This window comes from Dermacentor albipictus, chromosome 1, assembly GCF_038994185.2.
Source record: "Dermacentor albipictus isolate Rhodes 1998 colony chromosome 1, USDA_Dalb.pri_finalv2, whole genome shotgun sequence".
Taxonomy (NCBI): domain Eukaryota; kingdom Metazoa; phylum Arthropoda; class Arachnida; order Ixodida; family Ixodidae; genus Dermacentor; species Dermacentor albipictus.
Genome location: NC_091821.1, coordinates 502,245,856 through 502,267,795, shown reverse-complemented (window position 1 = coordinate 502,267,795; position 21,940 = coordinate 502,245,856). Strand labels below are relative to the sequence as shown.

General features: G+C 45.3%; 1 protein-coding gene across 1 annotated transcript in view; it reads right to left on the bottom strand.

Moving 5' to 3' along the window:
* Nucleotides 1–9,067: 9,067 nt before the first annotated feature.
* Nucleotides 9,068–21,940, bottom strand: part of LOC135909345 (BOS complex subunit NOMO1) — a 96,657-nt gene continuing 83,784 nt past the window's right edge. Inside the window, exons 7-10 of the mRNA XM_065441291.2 lie at nt 20,834–21,141; nt 16,679–16,925; nt 14,166–14,276; nt 9,068–10,600 (exon numbers count right to left, since the gene is read on the bottom strand). Of these exons, the coding sequence (XP_065297363.1) occupies nt 10,163–10,600; nt 14,166–14,276; nt 16,679–16,925; nt 20,834–21,141 (1,104 nt within the window). The 3' untranslated portion in view covers nt 9,068–10,162. The remainder of the gene's footprint in view (nt 10,601–14,165; nt 14,277–16,678; nt 16,926–20,833; nt 21,142–21,940) is intronic.

The window sequence follows — 21,940 nt, the reverse complement described above, 5'->3', positions numbered from 1 at the left end:
AGGCTGAAATAATTTCATGGGTGCCTACAATGGAAAAGAAACTTGCTATGAGTGACTACATAAAAGGAAAACAAAATTAGGAAACAAAGAATTTATGATAACTCAAAGGGAAGCTCATTACTTCTTGAAGCGAAATCAGGATGCCTTAGAACACATACCTATCACGCAAGATATAAGAAGAAAGAAGCATGTGCTTGATGCGGTAAAGCTAGGGAAACGATGGAACATGTTTTATTAGAATGTGGAGATATCTGCACAGTAGTCGATTTAGGCACAACTGGCCTCCTTGAAGCCCTTGGGTTCAGCGGGAGCAGAGGGAAAGGAAAAATGACCGCAATAGATATTAGTAAGAGGCGATTGGAAGATTGGCAGAAGAAAAATAGGGAAACGACAAAAAACGCAGACTTACAAAAACAAAGTTCACAATAGAGGGTCAGAAAATTTGGTCACGGGAAATCATTGTGGTTTTTTCTTCTTTTCCTTTTTTTTCTTTTTTAACCTAGGTAGGACATTAGGTAGTATAATAGCAAGAGCTTGGTGGTGCAACCCACCACCCCGTTCCAAAGGGGATGCTCATAACATCCATCCATACCGTCCATTGGTAGAGCATCCCACGCGTAATGCGGAGCTGTGGGATCATTCCCCACTTGCGGCAAGTAGTTTCTTCATCCAGTTTCATTTGTTTAATCCAATTAGTAAGTACAAGTGATTTCCCCTGTATGGTCCTTGGTGTGTGTGTGCATATATAGGTGGGTTTCAGAAAGCTGGTCGACTCTCCCCTCCTACACCTCCTAGAAAAATGAAAACTGTCCGCCTATGCAGCGGAACAGCATAAGGGATAGTGGATGCGAACAAACATCACTTACCATAGAAAACGCCTCATTTCCACCTACCCTAGGAATATTTTCTACCAATAACCATAGCTCCCGTCTGATTACGGCCTTCACCGTGGTCAATGCGCTCCAATTTATTGTGATAACAATTGTATGGACACTCTGGGCGCATTTTTGCGTATAAATCCAAGGGCGAAACACCACTGCCGTGCATCATGTGCTGTATGTGCGAGTGAAGGCACACCAGGAAAGCCGACAATCGCGACTCAATCTGGCATGCGCGAAGAAAGCAAGCGGAGAGCAAATGCACTGTCTTGTGTGGCGTGAAAGGCCGCGGGTGGGGGGAAGGGGCAGTGTTGTGCTCTGGCTGCAACTGCGCATTTCGCGACCGGGTGCAATGGAACTGACAACTGACGATCACGGCTCAATCTCGCGCGCCATATATGGAGGAAACTGGGGAGGCAGTGCGGGAGGGAGGTTGGGGGCAGCTCTGACTCTGCCAACGAGTGCATACTTTGAACTGTCTCGCATGCCGTATTACGCGTTACCATAGGATCAAACATAGTGGCACTTATGGAATCGCCGTGAAAAGGCTCTTTAAGTGCACAACATACTTTTTTCTTTTTGCTGCGGCAATCCGTACGTGTGACAGTGCGCTGTACAAATTTGGCCACTTGCGGAAAGTGCGAAAATACACTTTTTTTCAAGGAAATAACACCTTGGCGGCAAATATCCTGCACCAGCTGATTGCAGTTTTCGGGATAGCCCCAAAAGGAGCTTACTGCTGTGCACGGCGCACCGGCATCGAGTGGTACTGCTGTTGGTCGTCGTCTATATTTTGTGGGGTCATCTTTCCTCACAGGAATACCGACCACCACGGGTTCGAGCCACAGGGTCGCGCCAGTCGCCTCTTCTAGAGCTGCTGCAAGCGAGCTCAGCCCGCAAGGGGCTACTGAGCGACATACGCAAGAACACAGCATGCCCTGAATTAACGGAAACCATTTATTGTATCCGGCGGCACCCGACACTGCACAAACGCCCGATCCCGGGGCAGCATGGAACCAAAGTGGTCCCGCACCAATGGCAAAAAGTACAGTTGGGCGCACCTATAGCATGTCGCTGCAAGAGCACAGGCTCAAGCTGGGATACGCCAGTAGCAGTGGCGTAGCCAGAAATTTCGTTCGGTGGGGGCTCATGTTGCAGCTCGGCCTCCTCCTTAAGAGGAAGCTTTAGCTCGGGTGCTGTTATTTAAATACATGTAGAAGGGTAATTCGTTTTTCCTCGCAACAACTGCACCAAATGTGATGATGTTTGTTAAATACAAAAGAAAAACTTAAATTCTAGTGACTGTTGGTTCCAAATTTTTCATTTAGGTGGTCAATTCTATATTAAAAATTGGCCAAAATCGCAAATTTTTAGAAAACGGCACTATCAAGTTTAAAACTCAGTAACTCAACAATGAAAAATGATAGCACAATTCTGTGAATTGTACCTAATAGTACATCTACAGCGGACAAAATAGATATGTTAAACATGAATCTTAAAAAGAATTAGTATTATGGAAATACGACTTTTGCAGAACCCTTGTATACAACGTAACCAATTCACGCACAATACAAATTGACACACCAAATTTGTGCACATTGACTTTCCTAATAGTTGCCGTTTACAGAACCGAGATATCTGTTCTTGGTACATAGCTATTATTTTGTAAACGTCGTGCTTCTATTGTTTCGATATTTCAAAATTTTCAAAATATTTTATACAAAATTCAGGCCGTAAATCAAAATTCCATTTACAACAGACACTATAATTTACCTTCTCTCTCATATACAACAGATTTCATTAAAAGCGATTAGCAGGACTATCTCAGAAAAGCGTTTCTGCGTTTTACATGTATTTGAATATACCGCGTCGGATTATGCCCCAGCTAAAGCTTCCTCTTAAACAATTTGTCGAGGGATCAATACATGAATACAGTGGAATCTCGATGATACGATCACGGCTGATACGAATTTTTCTGTGGTCCCGGCCGAGCCCCATTACTTCGCAACGTGTTAGAGAATGGTTGTTACGAAGCAATTTTCGACCCGCGTCGGTTGATACGAAAATTACCGAAGACATTGGAAATTTGAAAGTGTGCTTGGCGAAAGCCAGACGCTGCTGCCGTCTGCGCTCCAATTCATTCGCTTTGGTGTTCGGCGATATCGCCTGTCGCTGCTGCCGCTTTCGTTCTGCTTCCCTGCCTTTGGTACCCGGCGATCTAATCAGTCGCTGTTGGCGTTTCTTTTCTGCCTCCCTTGCTTTCGCATCTGGTGACATGTTCATTCGTGGCATGCGCATTCGCTCCTTGTTCTTCTGGCGTTTGGTGTTGGGGGAATCCGGCGTCCGCTGGCGCTTCTCCGAACCGCATGGCGCGCAACACGGGCCTCTCACTCGACTGCAACGAAACGGCTGGCGAAGGAGCGGCGGTGCCACCGCCGACGCACGCGCGCCAGTTCTATTGCTACTGTGTGACGTCACGGTTGCTATGCGCAGCTGCGCCCCTGACCGGCGCGCCGGTTGCTAAGGAGGGGAGGAGGTTGCGCCGCTGCGCGGAGGAGCGACCACAGTTGGCACGATTCCAGCACACGGATGGACGCGACCGCGAGCATGAGCCCCACCGATGGCAGTGAAAGAGAACAGCGCGCAGTTACGCGATTTGTCCCTCTCTCTTTTGGTGCGGAGGCGCGGATGCGGCGCCGGACAGCGCGGAGGCCGCAACTGGGCGCGAAGAGTTTGAAGCGGTGGCACTTGTGTTGCTTTTGTGTTTTTCTTCATTTTCCGCGTGCCATTGGACGGAGTGGCTGCTGTGCTTCGGGCCGCGTTCTTTGTGTTAGACGTGGGCGACGGCGAAGGACCCACCACCGGCGGCTGAAACGCTGCATGCGCGCTAAGTTCTGAGGCGTGCGCGAACGAAATCAGCGACGACACGTGCGCGCGTTTTTATGGATTTGAACAAAGCCTGCTAATTGACCTGACAAAGAATAAGAGGCAGAGGACATTAGAGAATTTTCTACAAGAAATAAATCCTTTTTACGTACGTGTGTCTGAGTGAGTTCACCACTGACTCTTTGAGTTAGCTAGTTTTAATTGTTTCGATGATACGAATTTCGGGTGATACGAATATTTTTCGTGACCCCGTGAGATTCGTATCATCGAGATTCCACTGTAATAACTGCATTACCATTGTAAAAAATGCTGTAAGCGAATTCTTGAACGCTACGCACTGTCCAAACAAGTAAAATGTGTATTTTTTCATAAAAGAATATTCTCGTATGTGCTAAAACTGATATCAATGCTTCCATGTTTTTTGTCTATTCATTAAGTAATGAAAATGTCACACAAACTTTAGAACTATATCAGTTCGAAACCAGGAAAGCAGCGCATGCCACTGATATGAAAAATGAAAAGGCCATGAAATGAACAAGTTGAGGCCAAATATGTTAATGAAACTTAGTCATTAAAGAACCGTGTTTACATTCTTGTATATATGCAATGGCCAGTGAAAAATCTCCATGATGCTGCCATTTGTTCTAATGCATTACGCAGCAGCAGCTGTCACCGGCCGTGAATCGTGAGTAATCGCACTGAAATTATAGTCGCAACAGAGAGCACGTATAAAAAGCAGTTCTGGAAGCAATACGAGGGCGAGTCAAATGAATGTGAGCCAATGCGAATATGTCAAATGGGGTACTTTATTAAAAGTAGTCTCCATGAGAATATAGACATCTGCCCCTTTGACTAACGAGTCGCGTTATTCCCATCTCATGAAACTCCTTAGGTTGCTGCTTCAAAAAGTCTGTAACTGACTCACGTCATCGTCCGGCACGAGTCTAGTTCCGTTGAGCTGTTTTTCGGTTGCCCCAGAATGTGGAAGTCGCAAGAGGACAGGTCTGAGCTGTATGATGGATGTTGCAGGGTTTCCCATTTGAACTCTGCCAGTTTTGTATTAACCACATCAGCGACGTGGGGACGGGCATTGTCGTGGAACAAGATAACCCAATTCGTCAATTTTCCACACAGTTTGTTCTTGATTGAGACCCGTAGTGGTTCCGGCATTTCACAATATCGGAAACAATTGATAGTCTCTCAAGCTTGAGCAAATTCTATCAGTAATGGCCCCTTACGATCGAAAAAAAAAGTCAACAACACCTTTTCGGCGAAAATGATGGCCTTTGCGTTTTTTGGCCGTGGTGAATTCGAATGTTTCCACTGTAAGCTTTGCTGACGTGTTTCAGACTCGTAGTAGTGGCACCATGGTTCGTCCCAGATCACAATAGCAAACAAGAAATCGTCATCCTTATTGTGATACCAGATGAGATTAGTCAAAGCAGCACCAAACTTCTGCATCTTCTGGCGGTGGATCAAAATCTTGGGCATCAATTGCGCACACAAGAGCCGATAACCGAGGTGCTCATGAATTATGGCGTGAACCGAGCCGTGACTGATTTTCACGCGCTCTGCCAGTTCATCGATGCTTGTCCTCCATTCTTGTCTCATCAGCTCATCAACCTTTGAAATTGTGCGGGATGTGATTGCACGATGGCATTGGTCCGGTCTTGGAATCTCTTTGCAACTTTCCCATTCTTCTTTGAACCATTTGCTCCCACGCTTTACAGTGGCCAATGAAATGCAATTTTCAACGTACACGGCAGCCATACGGCGATTAATTTCTTTTTGGGAAGCACCTTTAGCTGTCAAAAACTTCGTGACACCATGCTGTTCAGCTTTTGGGGTGCCCATTATGTCAGGCAACCATGTTCAACCCAGTGTATGAGAGCATTAAAGAACATTTATCCTGACAGATGCGTACCACTTTTGAAAATGAGAGATGCCACTCTGCTACGCGCATGCCTCGCAGATAATGAACCGAACCATTATTGGGACTCGCACTCGTGCATTGTAAATGCTAAGATACAATGGGGTATACAAATGCGAAGATACAGCTTGATAAAGGACAAAAAGTGTGACTGGAAATAGAGTTCACTGCATGTATACACGAAACCTCGCAACAAGATAGTTAAATATACGTATAAGTCTCCAATAAATCTACGTATCTAAGAAAAAGTCTTTGTATATAATGCGTCAAACAAGGCAAATAAACATGTTGCGCGATCACAGATTCACAGAAGCCTGGATTCCTCTCCAATTCCATCAACTCCCTCCGACGTATCGCGCGCGACGGAAGGCGGCGCTCTTGCTCCCCGCTTTTCTCCTTTGCGCACACATGACTGAGCCACCATTGTCGGCTCAGCCATTCTAACCCCCTCCCCCCCCCTTAGCTTTCACTCGCACATACACCATGCGGCACGTGGTCATGATGTTATCACCCTTGGACTTTATACGAAACATGAGGGTGACGGCGACGGCAGGAATGCGCCTGGAGAGTCCATATAATTGCTATCGCAATAATATAATAAGAGTATCTGGCAACTGAAACGTCTCGTGGCTCATTACTTTCCACAAAACAAGAAGTAACAAAATCGAACTTTCACCATGCGACAATTCGCTGCGCCGCATCAATGTGTTTTTTTTTTCTTTCTGTGGGGCGGGGGCACCGAAATGAAAAAAACGCATAGGAAAGTATGTTGGCCACAATCGAATGCCTACTCTGGGCACCTAATGTGGCTACGGAAGGAATATTGAAGAAAACATGAGACGCTTGGTCCACTGAGAACCAACCATACGCATACTGCTCGGTATCCTACACCGGCGAGACAAGACTTTCCGGAGAAGTTCTGCAAAAGCGAACGCGGTGCAATCCGTCGAGTCTCCACAGTGATGGAGGCAAGCGACCATTGTTTCTTTTTCTCGTCTACTAGCTAGAAAGTGTCCAAAACTCTGCCAGGCGAAAATCCACTCAGCCAGAGAAAACCGAACGCGCACCGATGTGCGCTGCGCGCGGTGGTCGGGGTCACGCGAGAAAAACGTATGCGCTCTGGCTGGCTCTGGCAGCCCGCGGGTATGGTAGTGAGAAAAAAAGAAATTCAAGATGCTCAATGTGTCCTCACGAATAAAAGTCAAAGTAGAAAAAATAAATAAGAACGTAGTTAGCTTGGCTGGCTTTAGTGTTTTGACATACTAGATGTTTTCGCGCAGGTTAAAAAAATGTTGATATTTTTTTTATGTGACATGGCGGCACAAATGAACCACCACAACGCTTCGTCTCATTAAACCTCGCTGCGTGCTTTGTCAACTTGTCTGCTAGTGTGTTGATTTGACTTGTCTCTTTGTGTGTTCTGATGTAAGACTTTAGAAAAGTCAATGGACCTTTGGTGTCAAATGTTCATAACAACATTAAACCCACAAAGTTCCGCAATTGAACATCTAAAGCACAACTTTGGAAATGTCAATGCACCTTTCACATCAAAAGTTTATGAGATCTATACCCATAAATTTTCGGAATTAACATCCATGCGCTCCAGATTCCGCAGCCTCAGCGAGATGCCGTGGCGAGCCCGCTCACCATCAAAACGCCCTTGAAACTTTGTGGTCGGATGGGGCTGCTTGGCGTTATGTGACTCTCGATGCATGGGCGTTGCCGCGAAATCCAGCCCGAGGTCGCTATCGTCGCGGTTAAATGTCTTTTCGAGCGTCGAAAAGAAATTCTAGACAAAATCCAGAATGATTTCCGGGGCCGGGGGTTGCTTTTGTCGACGGTGCATGGGCAGCACGACAAAATTTCGGGGGGGGGGGGGGGAGGGAAGGGGCTGAAGCCCCATAAGCCCCCTTCCTGGCTACGCCCCTGGCCACTAGGAAAGGTCTCAGCGGCTATGCTACTTGCTCTCGCGATAAACGGGCCAACTCGTGAGAGCTCAAGCAATCTCCTTCGGCTTGGGTCTCCGATAAGTGGTACGAGCTCGCGCGAGCACTAGGCACCCTTTCTTCGGCTTAGCTTCCGGACAGGATCAACACAAGCTACGTGCTCCCTGCATGAGCAAAGGCACCGTGCGTGAGCTGAGTCCTAGTCACAAGGCTATCGGCACATGAGCGGAAGCATGTACGTACCCGGTGCAGTTCCAAGGGAGAAGAGACACGCTACCACCACGAGAGTAGCTGCCAGGGGTCGCCCCTTGATGTTGTAGCCCCGCCCTCACTGCGAACTGTCGCGAGTGGAGCTCCACCGCTGACAACCGGTTTGGGGTGAAACAGGGTGAGGCGTACGGACGGCAGAACAGATGAACGCGCCCACGCAATGACACATTACTTCCCCAAATCCCCACCACTTGCAAGAGGCATAGTGCATTCAGCGCACTTCAAACAAGCAAGAACAAAAAAAAGTTGCAGAACTAGGGAATGCCATCAAAGTCACACTCTAGAACACGCGAGTAAATTGAGTTTATGTGAGAACTTCCACAGATTTCTGCTAACGTACACAATTTCTGCTGCAAAACTGTATGTGAAGCATGTGAAGCATGTGAAAGCTGATTAAACTGTAACCATGGAATCTGCTCTCTTGACAGTGCAGGGTTGCAAAAGAGATCCCCCTTTATAAGCAAATTATATGTCAGCCGTTGAGTACCAACATATTACAAGATATTTTTAAAGTCTCAACCGCCAATAGCTATGCTAAATAATGTGTGGCTGGAGGCTCCATTCTGATCCTGCATGCTCTTTAGTGAGCTACGAGAAATATTGAACTGCAGCACGAACAGCACAAACAGAAAGACAGCACAGTGGCAGTTCACTGGAACATCCACTGAAGAGAAATGCAACAAAAGTGTGAAAGCAGCGAATGAAGAACTGATGGCATCAGCAATATCCGCGGCTATGGCCCCTTCGTTGATTTCTATAATGGTGACGATGATGGCGTGCTTTAGGTTGTCTCACTTTTACTACCAAGGCAGTGTCAACGGACAGCGGCTTCCATTCTTATGCTTCATATGGCACAGCTGTTCCCCTACTGAGTCTGACAGAGGTTGTTGTAAGTCACAAAAAATTAAATTAAGATGCTAGTTTGTTCTATAGACCATTGTGTTGCGTGACAAAGAAACTGTGGCCGATGTTCGTGTTGTGGCCAGGTGGCAACGACACACTTGAACTGACCAGCACGGCAGGGAGCTGGCTGCAATTGTAGAAACATAATTTGAGCCTATTTTTTCCATTAACAGGAGAACCGTGCCGTTGTGCAGAGAAACTGCCATCGTTCAAGAGATGGAGCGCTACAAGCCGCCGTGCAGCTAGTGTGCTAGTATGATGTAAAACCATTTATTTGTTTATCTTGCAATCGAATCCATATTTTAATAATCAAACACCAGATGGCAGCACATCCAAAGTTCCTCCATTTAACAACATACCGTGGCCCTAATTTTGGATAGAACAGGCTTTGGATAACATGGACTCTGCTGGATTATATTACAGTCTGTTGTAACAAGCATGGACTGTACTTCTGCTAGGAACATGTGAAAACAAACAAAATCTATAGCTGATTCTACTCCCGTACCATCACACAATCTCACAAGCCAATGCACATGCTGCAGGCTGCTTTATCAAAATTTAAAAAAAGATACATGTGCAAAGGTCCCCCACTTTACTAGCCACCATTCAAACAAAATGAGAAATAGAGTAACATGAACCACAGATGAACCCACTCACGACTTCAAACACTATACACAATTACTGTACATTTAATCTCCCGCATGAAAAACAAGTTCTTCATAATGTCCAGTGTTAGCATCATAGATCCTCTATCGGTAAAACCCTTTTACAATGCCTGCCCTATTGTCAGAGCTCAGCTCATGATAATCCGGTGCAACTGCATTCGTCAAGGGTCAGTGCATACAGCTACACTAACTACGTGTTTAAATTATCAGCACTTTGTTGCCACAAAGCACAGCTTCCAGAGAGTGGTGCCATCAGCAATTCCAGCAGACTCAATGTGGACAGCTACAAGCTACCTGACCACTCCCAATTTTCAGACAAACCATTCTCAGTGATATCTGTCTTGCACCATACAAGACTTTAGTGCTTTTGTATAATGTGGCAAGAAATATCTAAATGATGAAGAGTTATTAAAAAATTTCCATGTTTTTTCAGAAGGATGCCCTTACGCAACTTGTACAGAGCTTCTTGAAACTTGTATTTTAGGTGAATAAGATTAATGTATTCCACTGGATCTGCAAAGGTGGGTCACGGGAGCACAGGAAGGAAACACAACCCTCGAGGTCGCATGTTCAAATAATAAACAATGTCATTGGTTCAGTCAGATTAGCAAACAAATGCACAGAGGGCAGCATACGGGAATGTGGTGTCTCACAACTCGGATCTCGGGGCACACAAAAGTGGTCTCAGGTGCGTCGGGCCTTTGCCTTTCGTCTTGTGTCCGCAGGAGAACCCAGTGCTCCGTCGCCGTTCCTGGCTGTACCACTAATCTGCCTAAGAAGGGTGCGCAGTGTCTGGGCAATGTCCGCACCCATGGTGAGCAGGCGCGACGAGTAGTAGCAGGCGAGCAGTGCGACAACCGTCACCGGCAGGGCAAGCAGTGAGGAGCGGGCCACAATCTCATGCTCGGGGTGTGGTGGCAGCTCGGGTGCATGGCGCAGTGTCACGTGGCGATGTGACGTGTTGGCGTGGAAGCAGGTGCTGCCGGTGTTACTGCCTCCCTCCAATTGCAGGCAATAGGTGCGGCCATCGCGTGTCAGCGGTGGCAGCATAAAGAAGCCGCCGGGACCTGGCGTGACCGTGTGCAGTGTCTGGTCGGGCGCGTCGTCCACCACCACACGAACCTGCAAAAACGACACCCAAGCTGTTTGCCTGAAGTTCGACACGAGAAGCTTTCACACGTCCTCTGCCACGCACATCTCTGAGAGGCACTGACCAATACTTCCGTGGCTGGGTTATGAAACGTGAGCACCATGCAAATTATGGGTGTTCGAGTAGTGAAATTTTCAAATTAGGTTGAATACGTACAGTATTTACTCGCATAATGATTGCACTCGCGTAATGATTGCACCCCTAAATTTTGTCGTCAAAATTCAATTTTTTAAATTTCCTGTGTAATGATCGCACCCCAAACTTGCAGCAGCATATGTCCTGTGCAAAGTCTAGCTAATGATGATCGCACTCACCATCTGTTGAATGCTACGCGAACGACTCTTCAAGACATACCAAGTGGTCTGCATGCACCAAACAGTTTCTTAAGCAGATGCCCCATTTCATTCCTTTCATCACTTTCTGCACTTCCATGATAAAAAAGAAAATGTACAGCCAAACTTGCCTTGGCTTTATTATTTGTAGGCTTTATAATGGTTGTGGTCAACAACAACAAAAAAGGTGCCTTTCGATTCCTCTCATTTGCACTCGTGGGCACGCAACGAATCGCGAGTGGTAACGATAGTAGCCACGTTTACATTGATACATTAGAAGTCTACCCTATTCATACGCCGACACTTGTAACACAGCTAAGATATTCGCCCACCCTTAGCAGAAACGTGCTGTATTAGGATGGTAGAGAAGACAAATGCCGCAGTTCTCGCAGCATGCCCGCCATGTTTCTATGTAACTGGCAGCTAAGCGCGCCCATCTCTATTTCTGTCTCTTCAAAGAGGACGTGGCTATGTTATTGCCGCAAACTTGTCGATATTAACATTATTATTCATTACTGATACGGAAAAACTGTTTCAATGCCCATAATGTGCTCACGAGAAGAAAAAAAATTGCGATCGGCGCGTTCGGCTTGCTTCGCTGGCCACCATTTTTGTTTTGGTGTCCCGCACTGTTACAGTGGCAGCCGCTTGTTTTTGACCTGTTGTCATCCTACAGCAAACGTGGGATGAAAAAAAAATAATAATATTTTCGCGGAAAACTTAACTCGCGTGATGAATGCACCCTTGAATTTGCATCAAATTTTTGACAAAAAAGCGTGATCATTATGCGAGTAAATGCGGCATATTTAAGCAACTCGATCTCAAAACATCAAATATAAAAGAATTTTGCAGTTTTAAACAAAGTGAAACATAAAATTTGCATGGAATTGTTTGGAAAGCAAACGAGGCCTACGTATATTAATTGGACACATGTAATACCGTTTGCAGTCGGGTGTCAGGATTAATGAGGAGCTTGCAAATGAGAATAACAGCTGCTTTCAGTTATCTGGTGAACCATAACAATCGCAGCAACAAAACGCATCCTCAAGTGCATGTACTACTGTAGTGTTGTGTTTGTTGAAGGAGGAAAGTGAGGCACTACAGCACTGCAAATTTTGTATAAGGGATAGAAACGTGGTGAGATTGGTTAAATAATAAATCAAGATGACAAGCTTACATGTACGCTTGCAAAGAGTGAGGCAGTCTTATTGAATGACTAGACATTATTGAGCAGAAGTTTCTTGCCCCAAGCATCTGGTCGAGAACTAGTAGTGCCAGTGCAGGAGTCCTTACAGCAGAATCATTTTGAACAGTCCTCACTTTCACTGTTCTCTTTCCCTCAAGAATCCTATCAGCACTGTTAATGTTCATATTCGAATTCGAAATGGACATTTGACAACTTCCAATAGTGAATGCTCGAATCAAATAGTATACAAATCAAATAGAAGAGACTATTTGATTTGTATTCAACATTTCAAATGTTCGCGCACCCCTAATGAATAACTAATGAATAAGGAACTTAATGAATATGGAACAACAGGCGTGGCGAATGAAGGCTGTGGGATCAGACCTTACTGGTTGTGCGCTTGTTTCAATTTGGTTCTGTTTCCTTTGAACTCAAATGCCAGAGTCAATAAGTGGTTATGGAGACATTACAAAGTCAAGGAGCACAGGAACCATACGTGACAATGTTTTTGGTAATATCCATGAAGATTCCACAATTATCATAATCCTTCACAAGTCAAAAATAACAATTACGAAGGGTTTCAGGCAGAGAGACAAATCCTTTTGTTATCTGTGGCATGCTTTTAAGTGTTGTGAAGATTTCGAAACAGCACCAGAGAACATAAAGGACAAGATGATCACAAGGTGCATTGATTGTCTCCTTTTCTCTTTGTGTTGCCCAGCATTGCCTTGCAAGATTTGACAAACCACATGTTTTGGCAACTACAGTAGAACATCATTCATACGTTTTAGGAAAAAAAAAAACAGGAGAAAAAAACACACTAACTGAGAAAACGTATTGGAACTCACTAAAAAAAGTTGACCAACCCACCTGTGGTTGACATCTACGTATTAATGCAAAGTGTTGTGCAAATCGTTGCAGCACGAGGCGCTGATGTGTGCCGAGCTGGTGGCACTATAGCAGCATGAGACGCACACTGTCATTTTTACTGCTTCGGCAAGCTTACATTTGCGCATCTCAATTGCGGCTTGGGTCAGCAGCTTCTTCAAGCGGAGTGCTTTGGGGGTAAGGTTTGACGCACCCACCAAGTGCAAATTGTTGCGGCACGAGATGCTGATGCAGATCGAGCTGGTAGGGCCCAAGCAACCCGAAATGCACATGGTCGTTTTCCTGTTGCGTAGCGTTTTAAGACTGCGAGGGGAAACCCAAACACAATCAAGCTGGTGGGCAAAAGCGGAACACAATGCCACCAGAGTGATACTCACACTGTGCCGCCTGCAACAGGGAGTCCCGTTATTAAAGGTGTGCACTATGCTTGCAACGGCACTACAGCCTATGCGCTGTGAGACAGATAAGTGAAACTGCTTATCGCAATATGGTAGGCGGCGAAAGCTATGAATGAGGTGTGAGATGCCCAATAGGAGATTTGCTGGTACTGCAATAAGAAACATAGTGCATTTTCTTGGATTGTAGCGCGAAGTGACACAGACACAGACTAGAAGCAGACAGGATGAGTGCTAACTCTCAACTAAATCTTTATTGAAACTATTATTATTGAAACTGAAACGTAATGCACTTCTGCGTTTTCGCACAAGATGGGCGAGCGAGTATTGCGGGGAAGCTGCTGCGGTGGGCGGCTACTGTTCTCAATCGCACACACCTTGCGCCTTTTTTTTTTGCTTACGTGGGATCTAGCTGCTGGAAAACACATATTATTGCAGTTTGGTGATCTACTGAACATCGGTGCGGGAAGATTGTGCTTTCCGGAAGAACACAATGGGGTAAAATCGGTAAAAAATTAGCTTAACCGGTAAAACTGGTAAAAAGTATGCTTAACTGTATTAGGTCATATTTATGTTCTTGATTGGAAATGTACGTAGTGGGATTGTATCAATGAGGTTCTACTGTATTCGAGAGTGAGTGAGAAGGATGAACGTAGAATGTTTTGGGAACCTACAGCTTGCGCATGGCATTGTCCACAGGTGAGTCATGTCATCTTAGCATGAAAGACTTTCTAACCTTGAGACCGGGCAGGTGTTTGGCATCGGTGACTATCTGGCCGGTGATGTCCATTTGGTTGAAGAAACGAAACACAATGACTCGGACACTTGTCAGGTCTGTGCTGGTGACCTGCGATTGGTGAAATGAGCAACAATCTCATGCTGCTTCCTGAGAAATGTTCACAAAGGGCAAATGAGCATGCATGCATTATGTGGGCAGACCACAGCTAAAACGCATGTACATAGTTGTCTGCCCAAAATGCCATTTTTTGTCAAGATGGTACAATTTCAGACTGGCTGCACTGGCTACAAGAAACTTTCTTATATGTAGCAATCAACTGACTGTCTTTGCACTGCGCTCTGTCTTGCTGAGACATCAAAGCTTGTAGCAATATTACTTTGGTGAAAAAGCCGAGATCGGTAAAATAAGTGCAAGTGCATCCAGCCCAGCAAACGAACTGAAGGAACTGAGCCTGTGTCGTGTCAACGTTTCCTTGTTGTCCTTGCCTGCTGGCACTGTACTGAATTTTAAAGCAAATCTTCCTATGCCTCTTCCTTCAACTTTTACACTGCTGTCGCTGTTTTGCATGCTGCATCGGGGAAGGATGGTTGAGAATGTGTATAATGCACGTGGTAGAGACACAAGAGAGGCGTCTGCGAGTCCTTTCCAGTGTGAACTTCGTGGTCGTCACCAAAATGCCCTCCGGAGCTCTGTGGTTGTTGTCACAATGCCCTCTGGAACTTCCTTGCCATCGGCACAATGACCTCTGAATGGCTGTAATTACGCATTCGCTCCCCGCAAAAGCATTGCAGAAGCTGCAGCGCTTACTTTTGCACTCACATGCAACTGCCTAGTGGGAAGATAGTAGGGTAGAAAGAGGAGACAGCAAATGCATAAAGCCAATGCCATGACGAAATGGGTGAATGATGGCCATTCTTCGCTCATATGCAAGCTCGTGGCAGCTTGCATACACGGGAGGACCATGAAAGAAGGGAAAGGCACCATCAGAAAGCATGCTTCATTTGGGGTCTCTTCAGTAAAGGAAACGCCACTGCTAGAAATGGCAACAGTTGCGGACAAACAGTAAAAATTTTAATTCAAGGTAGGATAAGGCACGTTTCTGCTATTTCTGAAAAATAAGCACTGCGCAAGTTTGTACTGATGCAGGGCATGCAGACTAAAAGGTGCACTAAAACATTGCAGTGTCAAGACGACAATGCGCAAGCGGCGGTCCAGCAAATCAACATTTCAGCCATGATGTGATGCACCAAGTGTGAGGAAATGGCAGTGCTTTCCCGCAGACTATGAACAATGGTGCACAAAAACGACTCGAGCAAACACGTCTTGCTGTGTGTTCTGCGTACAGTGAGACTTCATCACTATGAACACCACATTAACAAACCTTTCAGATTAACAAACTTTTCAGAAATCCCATGCTGACTTAGTATAGCTTCAATGTAAAAATATTTCAGTAATACGAAGCTCAGAATACCAAACTTTTCAGAATAACAATCGTTACTCAGTTTCTATGTCATGCTAACACCACCTTAGTACTACGGATTATTATTCTGAAATCTGGGGGTTCTTATATTTCCATTATGACAGCTGTAAGAATAGGCTAGTGGATGACGAAGCGCAGAAAATGAACGAAAAGCGTGTGGGTTTGGAGAATCTGAGATGGCGGCGAAGGAGAAAAGTACAGGAAAAGAATTTTTTTTTTATATTGCAAAGGCTACGATGCACCAGGTTTTGTGAGCGCATGCTCCGCCCAAGAAGTATTGCCTAGCAATGAAGGCATGTCTCTTTTTCCTTTCACGCATCTTTCTGCAGCCGTACCAGCTATGCGTGGCAGAAATGTAACCGCCGTGCTCGCAGGGATGCCACATGGTTGCACTTTCCAGACGGTGTCATTTACATGCGCTTTCGCTTTGAAATAGTTCAGGTGTCGACTCCAAGTGAGGCAGTTGCAGTGTCCATGGCAAGGAATGTGAAAAACAAATGAACAAAAACAACATCACATCGCACTTTGGAGGCAACATAGAGCTTCCTCTTTGTCCGCATCTCTTTTCTGCGCACCACTCTTACTATACGGTGCTTTGCAGCGGCAGAATCTATGAAAAATAGCGACAGCATGGGCCAAGAACAAACAGTGATGTTTTCGTAGGTAGCTACTGATGGACTGATGGGCTGAATAGTTAATTTAGGGGCTTTCACTATAACAACCTTTCGGAATTAGAAACAATTTGACGTGGTCCCCTGAGGTTTTTTATATCGAGATTTCACTGTACTATGTAGAGAAACACAAGTGGTGCACGCAAGGTAACATTTAACATAACATCATGGTTGTCGTAGCCATAAACATCACCAATGAACTGAAGCAGAACAGAAGGCTCCGCTTGCATCGATTTCTACAGTGCGTGGGATGTGCATAATTTTTTTTTTTGTTCCACCACTCACTGCTCAGTCCTTGGCCACTTCCAATGAAGGCTAATTCCACCTATCACCTCACCGTGCACGCCTGCAGGACTCACCACAAGTTGACGCTTCGGGGGCTCCGCCCGCTCTATGTTCGGGTTGGCATCTGGCTTGAGCTGCAGCTGGTAGCCACAGCCGGGAAGGAGCCCGCGCAGCCGGAAGGCACCCTCGGCGTCACTGAGGGCCTCCTCCTGGTGTCCCTGGCAGGCGCCTGTGCCCAGTGCCTCAAGGGAGACACCCGGCTCGGCTTCACCCGTCACCGAGCTCACCCAGCCCAGGCAGCTGAACGCTACGCGGTCACCCCTGCAACCGGCACAATGTGCTCAGTTACAGTGTCCACAGCCAATTTGTGTCTGGAATTTGCAAACTATTCATTGTGCAGTCACACCGTTCTACTGTGGCATGCAGTTAGGCCGTGGAAAAACTATGCTTTTATGTAGAGCAAGCTTGAGTGGTTGTCATGGATGAACCGAGAGAGATATGGAATACAATTTGGAATGCCGAGAACGAAGCACCGGAAGGTATGACTGTTCCAGAATGTGAGGCGATGCTAAATGGCACAATTAAATGCCAACTATTACTTAAGATTAATTAAGGTCTAGCAGCAGGCAAAGCTCACCCACAAGGTGTGAGAGGATCTAAGTGGGGTGAGGTCAGTTAGTATAACAAATGTAACAATGAACAATGTAACAATGAAACTTGTACAAAGCAGTGGGATAAGTGCAATGAGTGAAACCAACTACTTCAAGTTAACTTGTCATCACTGCAAATGATTCAAGGATGCAGAGTCTCAAGTTTGCTGACTTCTTTTTCTTTCTGTACATCTGCACATTTGCTCTGCGGCAAGGACAGCTACACGCACCAGCAGTGCTCTGCCATCCAACTCACTGACGCAAAGGCAGCACTACTTTTCAATGTGTACTTAATTCACACTGTAATGCGCATTGTAAAGAGCACAAGCACTAATAAAATACCATAACAAATGCCATATTAAAGAGAAGGTGTGGTGTGCTTCATAAACAATGGGAGTTGCATGTACCAGTTCGTGTACACATTAAGGGGCTGTAAAGTTAATGGTACCAATGTTGAATCTGGGGCTTTAGGTGCCAAAACCATGATTTTATTATGAGGCACGCTGACGTAGGAGACTCCAGATCAATTTTGACCACCAGCGAATCTCTAACATACTCCCAAATTTCACTTATTTCGTCAGATCCTGTTGCATTCTAATGAGATTTAACTGCATTTTCTTGTATCTGGGCCACTGTGGTGCAGTGAAAGATCTCTCAAAACTTGCCAAGTCTATTATCTGGCTACTTTACCATACAACATAGTCCATCTTTGCCAATGAAAAATGAATTGGGCCTGAGTAGAGGCTGTCAAAATCAATGCCATCCTGGCAAGCTGGTGCGTAGTGGCAAGCTGGCAACATGTGTTTCCATTTTGGATGTTTTCTGGCCTATCAAGCCTCCTTGCACGGCTATAGTTGTTTTCTTCCATAATGCAGAAGGGCAGTTCCCTAATACTGCCGAAATTATTTTTCTCTTTAGTATCCTTTTATTAATTTGCGTGATTCTATGAATACAAAGCACAATCTTTTATTTCTCACTAGGCCACCTACCACTTAGGCCAGTTGTCAGTCAAAGAATAGTCGTTGAAAGGCTGCTTTTCTGGGGCCGTATTCTGAAACGTTTGCCTTCCGCGATAGTTTCGCCACTGCAATAGTCACGTTCAATAAATCAAGCGACTGCTTACCCATGACATCAGTTTTCACTACCAACACGTGTTGTTGAACGCTTCACATCGCATGAGAGAGCCCACCGTGCCAGTGCAGAGTGGCTCGGGTGTGTTGTTTTAGAGTGTAGTGACAGCAGTACGGGTCCTGCGCACTGACTATGGTTGGTTATGGCCGCTTTAGGTAAAACAAATAGCATAAGCAAGTGTGACATGTTTTACACCATGTCATTAAAATGACGCAGGCCGGAACTACTAGATGGCGCCGTTTATATTCCGGTTTTGCTAAAACAGCCAATCAGGACGCGCCGTTGGCGGAGGCGTGGCCGAGGCGATAGTTTTGCGGACGGTGAATATTTCAGAATACAAGACCTGAATGCTGATGGGGCACAAAATGAAAGGAAAGGAAGAAAACAGTGGCAGACTTGTGGCAGCTATTTCCCATATTTGTACATCATTAGGATCAGCAGCAGTAGTGTTTTTCCCTAGACCTCTTGTGGGAATAAATGTTGGAAGCACACAGACGTGCCGGTGCCCATGTTATCATATCCTTGAAACAAGCAAACTGCACTAGTATCTAATGTCCAGCTATGCCTACAAGGCATAGTGGTTCTTACAATAATTACTGGAAATCTGGCAATGCAATTGTTCAACCATCGCAAGGAATCACAGGTAGCACATGAACTTATTTTCATACTGTTTGTCATAAATTCACTTACAAAGCACATTACAGCTTCTTTTGTTTCTTGTGGTTCAGCTGGTTGCATTTCACTTCAACATTTCTTTCGAGCAGGTGTGCTTCACATACAAACAATTACTGTTAGTAATGCTCCAAGAACCACTGAATGGCATAAATGTGCGATAAACAATACTAATTGTTGGACACAATGAATTCAATATGATGAATGAGCCTAAAAAACGTTAGTACTATAAGAATTTAAAAGATTGCTCGAAGCAAGAAAAACAATGTTTAGACAAATCCACATACTGTCCAGCATTCCCATGATGGTTGTGCAGCTACACTAAACACTGTGTGCACAGACAACAACAGCAAATTTTTCTCTATTATCGTAGTATAAAATCCTAGATTGTAGTGGACTGGCAAATAAATGGTTACTGGAAAACAACACTTAATGGCCCATTGCTTCCAGCACCCATATCTCGCATCTATGCCTTTGAAAGCTGACATCAACATGCATTGGCTTTTGGTTAACCACACCTCTGATGCTCAAACTTGTTCCATCCATTTGAGCTAGTTCCTAGAACATTATTCTTGTCTGATGACGAATGGCCACATCACACTGCATTGTCTCCCAAATGCTTTGGCCTTCGAGATTATGGTGCTACACACTCTTGCAACAGTGAAAAATCACATTCTCTAAGGCCATTCACAACCTGAAGCAGATCCAGAACATTGTTGTACTACCTTAAGTTACACAGCACAAAGAGGTACTAACTAAAAAATTTTCTGTTGCACTGTTTGTGCTTTTTTAGGTAGTTGTCAACTCCATAATACAAAGCCGCTATCTTTAGAGAGCGCCACAAATAATTATAGCACCTTTTAATCAACCCATTCAAAATGCGCACAATTCACTCAGCAGCGTTGTGCTGCTCAGCTCGAATTGCCGGTTTGATCCCGGCCAAGGCCCCTAATTAATCTAAACGCAAGAATGCCTGAGTACTAGGTACACATTAAAGAACAAGAGGTGGTCTGAATTATGCCGGAGTCCTCCACTATGGCATGCCTTATAATCATATCGTGGTTTTGGCAAGTAAAAGCCCACAATTTAACAAATTTTTCTATTTCAAAATGCGCGACAAGGGCATCGCAGCTTCAGACATGAGAAAGGAGACTACTATTCACGTCACCGAAAGTGGAGTTGGCAGTCACGTGGTATCGCAAAGAACTTAATTAAGAGCCCGCCAGTCTGCCCAATGCAATGCTTGAAGGCCATGTTGCTGGAAGTCGACCAATTGGCCCATCTTTCTTGGAGACTCAAGGGAACTCACTCTCCCCTCTAGTCCCACTGAGCGCTGAATGAACCACGCTCTCGGTAGAACAGTCAGTGTGTACATGCATCAGTGCTGTGTGGCACCACATCAGTCTTTGGTGAAGTCTCCTTTCCCATGTCTGAAGCTGCACTGCAGTTGGCGCCCATTTTAAACTGGTCATATCAAGAGGCAACACAATTAATTATACGTTGTGCTCTCAAGGAATTGAGACTTCATAGTGTATTTACTTGGTCAACAGCTGTGCAATAAAGAAATAAAAACGAGACAAACTTTCTGTGCATCTGATAAAAACTGAATTCCTGCTATTCCTGGCCTGTTTTACTACAAGCAAGCGACACTGTTGATGCACAGATATTACATTTATCTTTTCTTCATTTTGATGCTAACATATTCCAAAAGCCATTGCTGAAAGGTAGGAAAGGTGACATGGGCACCACCCATTGAAAGCAATGTGTGCAACTTACGTGATGTCCAGTTCAACAGTGGCACCCTCCCCAACAGTGAGCATCTTGGAGGCTGGCGAGAAGCGGTACTCTTTCATCATGGCCCGCAGAAAATAATTGCCGGGGCTCAGGTTGGGGAACTGGAGCCGGCCATCCTCACGCGTGCGGCTGTGGTTGCGGTAGTCGGCGGCCCCGCTTAGAGAGACCAGGACGCCCGCCAGGGGCTGCCCACTGGCCTCCTGAACAGACACCTTCACCTCGGCATACTTGAAGGCCTCAAAATGACCAAGCTTGTCAAGCGGGCGTAACACGTAGCCGTCCTTGCTTGCCTGCACGATGGGAGTGCATTTTGTCACAACACTGTCTTGTGTGAAATCGTTTTGAAAGGGGAGTGAAGGTAAAAGCCAAACCAGATTAGACCAGCATACAGATGTTATTTGAGCATGCACTGCCGCGAATAGACAAGTGCCGAAGTTTCTACAAGTATTCCCATTGTCACCTGTGTCCTCACTGTTCTTCGCGAGATGGTTTCTCAGCCTTCAGAGGACTTTTCAACCATTGCAAAAATATCTGTTTATTTTGCATCAAAACATACCTCTCAGCACACATACCACAGCTACCTATAAAGAAAGGAGTCAAACAAGGAGACACAATCTCTCCAATGCTATTCACTACGTGCTTGGAAGAAGTATTCAAGCTACTAAACTGGGAAGGCTTAGGATTAAAGATCGACGGCGAATATCTCGGCAACCTTTGATTTGCCGATGACATTGTTCTATTTAGCAATACTGCAGACGAGTTACAACAAATGATTGAGGATCTTAAGAGAGAGAGTGCAGGAGCGGGGTGGGTTGAAGATTAATATGCTGAAGATAAAGATGATGAATAGTTGGGCAAGGGAACAAGAGTTCAGGATCGCCAGTCAGCCTCTAGAGTCTGTGAAGGAGTACATTTACCTCGGTCAATTGATCATAGGGAACCCTGATCATGAGAAGGAAATTCATAGCAGAATAAAAATGGGTTGGAATGCATACAGCAGGCATTAACAAATCCTAAATGGGAGCTTACCACTGTCGTTGAAAAGAAAAGTGAACAATCATTGCATTCTACCGGTGCTAACATATGGGG